Source organism: Suricata suricatta, chromosome 8 (assembly GCF_006229205.1).
Source record: "Suricata suricatta isolate VVHF042 chromosome 8, meerkat_22Aug2017_6uvM2_HiC, whole genome shotgun sequence".
NCBI classification, from domain to species: Eukaryota; Metazoa; Chordata; class Mammalia; order Carnivora; family Herpestidae; genus Suricata; species Suricata suricatta.
The window spans coordinates 1739352-1748201 of record NC_043707.1 but is presented as its reverse complement, the minus strand read 5'-3'; the positions used below and the strand labels follow the sequence as shown (position 1 = coordinate 1748201).

The 8850-nt window shown below is 58.8% G+C and overlaps 1 protein-coding gene across 1 annotated transcript in view; it reads left to right on the top strand.

Annotated features, from left to right (window-relative positions):
• Window positions 1–8850, top strand: part of ABCA3 (ATP binding cassette subfamily A member 3) — a 37037-nt gene that overhangs the window by 11162 nt on the left and 17025 nt on the right. Inside the window, 5 exon segments of the mRNA XM_029949428.1 lie at window positions 2742–2915; window positions 5274–5455; window positions 7690–7833; window positions 8272–8401; window positions 8531–8818. Coding sequence (XP_029805288.1) covers window positions 2742–2915; window positions 5274–5455; window positions 7690–7833; window positions 8272–8401; window positions 8531–8818 — 918 coding nt within the window.

Genomic DNA, 8850 nt, shown 5'->3' with positions numbered 1-8850 from the left:
TCAGGCCGGGCGCCAGCGCGTCCTGCGCTCCCGCCGGGTGGTGTGGTGGCCGCGGAGGGCTGGCCGCGGCGGGTGCCCGGCACTCCGGGGGTTCTCTTCGTTTTCCTGCGCTTTGGTCTGAGGACTCGTGTGTTTTCAGCACCACACACTGACCAGGTTTTGGGTTCCGTGATCACGTCCCGTCCCCCCCTGGGTCTGTGCTGGGGCCTCTCACTTTGTCCTGGTCTCATTCTCTTTTCCTGTTGTGGCAAAATACACTACGGGCAGTTTACCACCGTAACCATTGTTGTGTGAACCGTCAAGTGGACCCCATACTGCGGTGTGACCGTCCCCAGAGCCCCCCCAGAGCTCTTCCGTCTCCCCGACTGAAGCTCTGCCCGCCTAACACCGACTTGCCACCCCTCCCTGGCCCTGGCACCCACCGTCCACCTTCTGTCTCTGGGGTGGTGGCGAATCGCGTGGGTGGAATCACACATGCTCCTCGTTTTGTGCCCGATTATGTCAGTGCGCGCCCCGCCCCTAGGGGTCATGCACGCCGCAGCGGACGAGGGTCCGGGGTACCCTCCCGTCTGAGGCTGAGTGATGTTCTGTTTTGTGCAGATCGGCCACGTTCCGCGGGTCCGCGCCCCCCCCCCCCCCCCGTCAGCGTGCACGCGGGCGCCTCCCCGTTCTAGCGCTTGTGAGTCGTGCAGCCGTGGCCATGTGTGTGCAAGCGCCTCTCCGAGACCCCGCCTCCGATTCTTGGGGGCGTGGACCCAGAAGTGGGGGTTCCAGGTCATCCGCTGACTCTGTGTTTAGTTGCTTGAAGAAGGGCCAGACTCGTTCCCACAGCGACGGCGCCGCTCTACATCCCGGCCCGCGGCCCGTTTCCCCTCATCCCGTCTAGTGCTCGGCATTTTCTGATTTGGGGGGTGGTTTCTTTTTTGAGTTATTTATTTATTTTGAGAGAAAATGGGGGAGGAACAGAGAGAGAGAGAGAGAGAGAGTCTCCCCACTGAGCACGGAGCCCAAAGTGGGGCTTGATCCCCTGGGATCATGAAGGGAACCCAGATCAGGAGTCAAATGCTCAACCGACTGAGCCACTCAGGTGCCCTGGGGGTTGTCTGGGTCGAAGCCATGCTGGGGGGTGTGAGGCGGTATCTCTCCTTCACGTGCCGCCTTCTCTTTCATGCTTGCAGGAATCTTTGTGCTGAGTTCTGTCAGACTTCTTTGCAGGCTGCCTTCCAATTCCCTGGTGGTCTCTTTGTGTGTGCTTTGGAATATTCTAGAATCTTTTGAGACTTCATATCTCTGACTGTATTTATCTTTTATCAAATATACACTTGATTCTTTTTTTTTTTAATGTTTATTTTTGACAGTGAGAGAGAGAGAGAGAGAGCACAGGCGTGCACACAGTTAGGGGAGGGGCAGAGAGAGAAGGAGACACAGAATCCGAAGCAGGTTCCAGGCTCTGAGCTGTCAGCACAGAGGCCAACATGGGGCTCAAACCCACGGACCGTGAGATCACGTCCTGAGCCGAAGTTGGACTCTTAACCTGAACCACCTAGGAGCCCCTGATGTCAATCATAAAATTGAAGGTTTCACACCAAAATAGGATTTTACGTACTTGAGTCTAACACTGTGAGCATGATGGCTTCCCAGCACATAATCTCATAGGAGACTGGTGACCGTATTTCCCAGTGAGATTTTTTTCTTTATGTTGCATAATAAAATGTATTTACCCTTGAAAGATCCACGTAGCTCAACAAGCAGTATTTTTCACACGACCAATGCGTCACGTTACGAAGTCATGCACAAGTCCTAGTGCATTCCTAGTGCAAGGTAGATGGGCGGACTTTCACGTAACAGAGCGTGAGAAGTTCATAGGTCAGTTTGAGCCCACGTGGCCCCAACTTTAAGAAACGGCCACCTGAATAGAGCCGTCTCAGAGAAGAGTGTCCAGAAGTATCTGAGAAGGCTGTTTAAAACCCCCTCCTTGGGGCGCCTGGGTGGCTCAGTCAGTTGGGCCTCCGACTTCGGCTCAGGTCAGATCTCACGTTGGTGGGTTCGAGCCCCACGTCGGGCTCTGTGCTGACAGCTAGCTCAGAGCTGGAGCCTGCTTCTGGTTCTGTGTCTCCCTCTCTCTCTGACCCTCCCCCTGTCATGCTCTGTCTCTCTCTGTATCAAAAATAAATAAAACATTAAAACAATTTAAAAAATAAAAATAAAAAATTAAACCCTCTCCTGTCCAAGGACTTCTCCGGGTGAGGCAGCTTTTTTCATGAGCTCCACCCAAAACGGTGCAGTGCAGCACGGCGAAGGCGGGGCAGATATGGGGCTCCAGCTCTGGTCTCTGAAAGCAGACATCACAGACATTTGCGAAAACGTAACACAGTGCTACTTTTCTCGCTAAATGTTCAGAAATATAGTTGATTTTTATAAACATAAGTTACCTTATGGGGGTTCAGTATTCTTAGAAGTCTTTGGGGCGGCTGGGAGGCTCTGTACACTGAGAGTCTGGCTCTTGATTTTGGCTCCTCCTGTAGCTCTGGGAGTAGGGGGAGTGGCGGGGCTTGTCTGTCTGGTGCTGCAGGCTGCCTGGTGGGCGGGATGCCAGGTGAGAGGCAGGGCCGGGGGGGGGGGGGGGGGCCCATTCCCTGCAGCACACACGCCCTGACGAGGGGGGGGGGCGCGCCTGGGGTCCCCGGGGGACGGCCTGCGTCTGCCCCATGCCCAGCGCACCCTCTTCTCTCCGCCTGTAGCCAACATGGCAGCGGCCATAGGGGGCTTCCTCTACTTCTTCACGTACATCCCCTACTTCTTCGTGGCCCCCCGGTACAATTGGATGACCCTCAGCCAGAAGCTCCTGTCCTGCCTCCTGTCCAATGTTGCCATGGCGATGGGGGCCCAGCTCATGGGCAAATTTGAAGCGAAAGGTGAGTATTTTACTTCTCTCGAGAGTATTTTATTTCTCTTGAGCGGCCTTGCCCACTGAGTCGCTGAGAGGCTGCGCAGGGGCCCGGCGCGTGGCTCTCGCTCCCAGCGGGGCTGCCCAGCGAGCAGGTGCCCATGACGGGGAGGCGAGACAGGAGCCTTAAGCTCAGAGCACAGAGCATTAATGTGTCCGGCACTGCACCAGCCACCATGTGGGGGGGTAGTGTGGCCTTGAGCTTGCAGGGGTGGGGGGTGGCTCTGATGCCGCAGGGGAGCAGACAGAACGCCTGCGTCCCGTGGGGGCCTCGACTCAGCACCTCTGAGCCTCTGGACCCCTGGGACGCTCAGAATAGCGAGGCCTTGGGCCCCAGGGTCTATGGGGTAAGAGGGTGGCACCCCCTGCTGTGGGTCACATGGCAGGAAGAGCACCTCCCTGTGCAGTTGTGAAATTTCCTGATTTTGTAGACATCACAGGGGTTAAACAAGGCACCTCCCTGGGCTGCTCAGGTTCCCAGGGTGGGGTCAAGCCTGCTCCGCTGGAGGGCAGAGAGGCTACACTGAACTGTAAAGCCACCCCCGGGGCCATGCCCCAGGGCTCCCTGCCAGGCCTTGGAGGGAGCTGTCCCTCCCCCTGTGGAGTGGAGGCTGGCGGGGGGAGCGCCAGCTTCTTGGCGGCTGCGCTGTGCCTCCATCCCAGGAGCTCCTGCCGCTGCTCTGGCTCCTTTCACTCTCCAGGGGGCGGAGGGACTGATCTGTGTGCCCGAAGTGCTGGCCCCGTGCCGCCCCAGGTCTCTGTCTCTGTCTCGGGCTATGGGATCTCAGTCCCCATAGTCCTGGGTCTTGTGGCTTCCTGGTGGGGTCTGCAGGAGAGAGGACATGAAACCTCCAGGTGGCCTTATCTTTAGAAATGTTTTCTTCCTTAGTAGTGTTCTCTGACACTTTGGCTTTTTATTTTTTTAATGTTTGTTTATTTTTGAGATAGAGGGAGCACATAGGAGGGGCAGAGACAGGGCAGAGAGGACAGAAGATCTGAAGCAGGTTCCGCGCTGACAGCACTGAGCCCTATGTGGGGCTCGAACTCACACACTATGTGATCATGACTTGAGCCAAAGTCAGATGCTCAGTCGATTGAGCCACCCAGGTGCCCCTGACACTTCAGCTTTTAAATATCTGTGTTTCTGGAGCACCCGGGGTGTGCATTCGGTTAAGCGTCTGACTTCAGCTCAGGTCATGATCTCGCATCCATGAGTTCAAGCCCTTCATCAGGCTCTGCGCTGACAGCTCAGAGCCTGGAGCCTGCTCTAGATTCCGTGTCTCCCTCTCCACTCATGTTCTGTTTCTATCGCTCTCAAAAATAAACATAATAAAAAATTTTTGTAATATGTGTTTCCATGTTTAGTAGTTTGTGATAAATGTAGACTTGTTTTTATTTTTAAGAGAGTATGCAAGCATGGGGGAGGGGCAGAGAGCGAGAGGGAGCGAGAGGGAGAATCCCAAGCGGACTCCACGCTGTCGGCTCAGAGCCTGATGCAGGGCTCAGTCTCACAAACTGTGAGATCATGACCTGAGCTGAAATCAAGAGTCAGACGGGTAACCAGCCGGGCCACCCAGTGCCCCTGACAGTGCCTTTTCCCAGTCTACGTGGACGGGGTGCCTGGGAGGCCCACTCGATCAAACGTCTGACTCTTGACCTCACGACTTGTGAGTTCAAGCCCCGCATCAGGCTCTAGGCCACAGCGAGGAGTCTGCTTGGGATTCTGTCTGCCCCTCCCCCGCTCACATTCTCTCTGTGTGTCAGAAACAAATAAACCCTTGAAAATAAGTAAATAAAACCCACCGTGCCTCCCAGGGGTTCAGATACTCTTTTTAAGAGCCATGAGCGAAGGAGATTCTAACTGTACGGCCAGTCTAGGCTGAAGTTACTGAAACACACAAGCTTCTAGTTGCTTGCGAACGAGCACTGACCCAAGCCAGAACACGGCCTTTCCCAGGAGGGGCCCTGGGGCCGACAGAGGGGGGCCGGCCACACGGAGTCCCCAGACACTGCGTGGGCGGTGTTGTCAGCAGACCAGACAGAAGACCAAGCCCTGGGAGCACCGCCGCACGGGTGTCCGTGTGCGTGCACGTGCACTGTGCGCACGGACCCGCACAGCTGTGCATGTAGGTCGCAAATCAAACCCGAGCCTCCCTCGCCAGCGCGAGCTCCTGCCGGGCCTCGCGGTTGTCCGAGCCCCGAGGAAAGCCACAGGTGCAGCGTCACAGCAGGAGGGGACGGGTCAGGCTGACGTGGCGGCGACCTGCGCGCGTGTGCCGTCGGGCCCAGCGCCCGGCCCCAGCTCACGTCCCCGTGTGTCTTCCAGGCGTGGGCGTCCAGTGGCAGAACCTCCTGAGCCCCGTCAGCGTGGACGACGACTTCTCCTTCGGGCAGGTGCTGGGCATGTTGCTGTTGGACTCTGTGCTCTACGGTCTGGGCGCCTGGTACGTGGAGGCTGTGTTCCCGGGCCAGCTCGGCGTGCCCCAGCCCTGGTGCTTCTTCATCATGGTGAGTGCTGGCGCCCGCGTCCGTGCCCGGCCCCCGACGGGTCGTCAGGCTGGGGGAGGGGACCCTGCCGTGTGCGTGGTCGGTGAGCCGTGTGTCCTAACGTCCCTGAGGGCCTCTACCGGCCGCCATGAGCCCGGGAGCCCCGGGTCGGGGAGGAGGGGCGCGGCCCGGCCCGCCAGCACGGAACCAGCACGCATCCATCCCGGCCCGTCTCACGCGCCCTCCTGGCTTTTCTCCTACCAAGTAACACAGCCTCTTGCGAAAGCGATCGCACTGCTGGAGTTCCGGCACAGTCCTGCCGCCGTGGGGCTGCTCAGGCTGGTGCTCTGCGCACCCGTCTCCTGTAGCCTTGAGTACACACGTGTACGACATCTGCACGCCGGCGTTTGTGGAAGGGGGTCATATTGGAAACGCCTCGAAACTTGTCTGGCGCGGTTTTTTGTTTTCTTAAGTATATTTTATTTTGAGAGAGAGAGAGAGACTGTGTATGTGTGGGAGGGGCAGAGAGAGAGAGAATCCCAAGCGGGCTCCACGCCGTCAGCTCAGAGCCCAACATGGGGCTCGATCCCACAAAGCACGAGATCATGACCTGAGCCAAAACCAAGAGTCAGACGCTTCCCTGATGGAGCCACCCAGGTGCCCTGAAACTTTTTTTAATCCTAACTTAGCGATCTTATTTATTTTTTATTTTTTAAAATTTATTTTTGAGAGACAGAGCATGAATAGAAGAGGGGCAGAGATGGGGGAGACACAGAATCTGAACCAGCTCCAGACTCAGAGCTGTCAGCACAGAGCCCAACACAGGGCTTGAACCCATGGACCACGGGATCATGACCCGGGCCGAAACCGACTGAGCCCCCTCCCAGCGACCCTAACTTAGCTATCTTAAATGCAACCTTTGTGTGTGAACCTTTATGTAAATATACTTTTAGAAGTCTGTGTGTAATTGTAAGTTTTGTTTTTGTCCTCAAATTATGTTTAAGCCTCTGTAGTTTCCCGAATCACCTTCATTTTTGAGCACGTGCATAGGTCCGTGGGGCCATCGGCGCGGGGGGCCGTCAGCCCTGCTGCTGGCCGGCTCCGCCCACGGACTGTCTCATCACGTCTGAGGCACCCGGCGTTCGTAGGGGCTCCGTCACTTTCTCACCGAGACAAACACTGACAGTTAACTGTGGCGCTCCATGACCTGTAGCACGTTCTGATTTCAGAGCCCCTTAAAATGTGAGAAGTGTGTCCGTAAGACCAGCGGGCTGCCAGCGCCTGGGGGGCTCAGTCGGCCCAACGTCCGACTCCCGATTTCGGCTCAGAGCATGTTCTCACCGTTTGTGGGTTCGAGCCCTGCATCGGGCTCTGCACTGACCGTGTGGAGCCTGCCTAGGGTTCTCTGTCTCCCTGCCTCTCACTCTGCCCTTCATGCTTGTGCTCTCTCAGTCCCTCTCAAAACAATCAACAAACATTTAAAAAGAGACCAGTTGTCCGAGGTATGCTAGACCCCTCCCAGGCATGGAAGTACCAGGCATAGAGGTGGGGTGACCCTCCCCACACCTGTGTCATCTGAGCCCACGGACCACTCGAGGTCGAGGGCGGGGCAGGGGTTCGGCAGGACCTGTGGCTGTATTCTCACCCATCCCCCAGCCTGGCATTGTCATGGCCAGCCAGACGGCAGAGGTCATTATCTAGACGGGGGGGGGGGGGGGGGGGGGGGGGGGGGGGGGGGGGGGGGGGGGAGCGGGCGTCTAAATGGAAGGTGGGGGTCGTTGTCCAGACAGACGGGGTGAAGCTTCCTCGCAGCTGGGCCTTTCGGCTCTTCTCACGTACTTTGTGCGCTCCTGTGCAGCTGAGCGAGGGCCAGTCAGCTGTGGGCACAGACTCCCCCAAGTTTTGCCCAGACAGCCCTCTGGACCAGAACACTCACTAGCCTGCTTTGGTTTAAAGGTTTCACATTTACTGTCACCCGTGTCGCATGTGAGTGTCTGCACTACCAGCAGGCCTGTGAGGGACCGAGTCCCCAAGTGGCGGGTCGGGAAGGAGGCTCGGAGCCTCCCCGGGGAGACGGGGGAGGAGCTGCGTGTGCCTGGGCCCCACGAGGCCTCGGGCCGTGCCCGCTGCGGCAGGGCCCCGGCCGAGGGCTGTTCGCCGACAGCGTGTGGCGTGTTGGTGAACTCGTTGCCATTTGTCACAAACAAAATGAACTGGCATGAGTTGGCCACTTGCGACCCATCTGCTCCCCCCAGCCCTCGTACTGGTGTGGGCACCCGCGGACGGTGCTGGGGAAAGAGGAGGAAGACGAGGATCCGGAGAAAGTGCTCAGAACGGAGTACTTTGAGGCCGAGCCAGAGGACCTGGTGGCCGGGATCAAGATCAAACATGTGACCAAGGTGCCACGCCCCGTGGGGTGGGCATGGGTGGGGAACCTCGTGCCACGGGTCTGAAGCCTGCCACCTTGCCCGGGGTGCTCCCCAAGGTGGTGGCCGGCCCCCGCGCCCCGGTGGCGGCTGTCTGACCCTCCCCGGGCTCTGTCCCCCGGGGGCAGGGGTCTCCGGGGGGGGGAGTCAGCAGTGCATGGCACCTGGGCTTACCCTGGAGTCAGCCCTGCCACAAACGGTCCACGGCCGCAGGACAGACTTCCCCTGCAGGGTGGGCCGGGGAGAGGCATGGCCTCCAGTCAGCACTCTGCCCGAAACAGCCCTCCTCTGCGCCGACTGGCCGCGCTGGGCACCGTCTCCTGAGACCGTCGGGCGAGTGTTCCAGAGAGGTGCTGGGAGCGGACAGGGCCTGAAGTGCGCGGCTGCCCTCACCTCACACCTCTGCTGCAGGTATTCAGAGCGGGGAACAAGGGCAAAGCAGCTGTCAGAGACCTGAACCTGAACCTGTACGAGGGCCAGATCACCGTGCTGCTGGGCCACAACGGCGCGGGGAAGACCACCACCCTCTCCATGCTCACAGGTGAGGGGCCGCGGCCTCAGCTCTGGCCGGCCAGCCGGAGTCCAGACAAGGCACACGCCTCGTGCCGATGAGGAGTGGGGTCCGGCGTTCTGCCGACCTTTCGCCTCTGGGTCTTCTGCTTGGCCCTAGGTCTCTTTCCCCCAACCAGCGGGCGGGCGTATATCAACGGGTACGAGATTTCCCAAGACATGGCTCAGATCCGCAAGAGCCTGGGCCTGTGCCCGCAGCACGACGTCCTGTTTGACAACCTGACCGTCGCAGAGCACCTGTACTTCTATGCACAGGTGAGCCGGCCGCGGAGCGGGCTCGAGGCGTCCGGGGCTTTCGTTGTCGGCGAGCTTGGGCCCCAGGGCACGGACCCTCAGCCCCCCGGCAAGAAGAACCCGCCGGGAGCAGCCATTTGCAGGCCTGCAGCGGGTCAGTGGGGAGGGAAGGCAGAGCACGAGCGC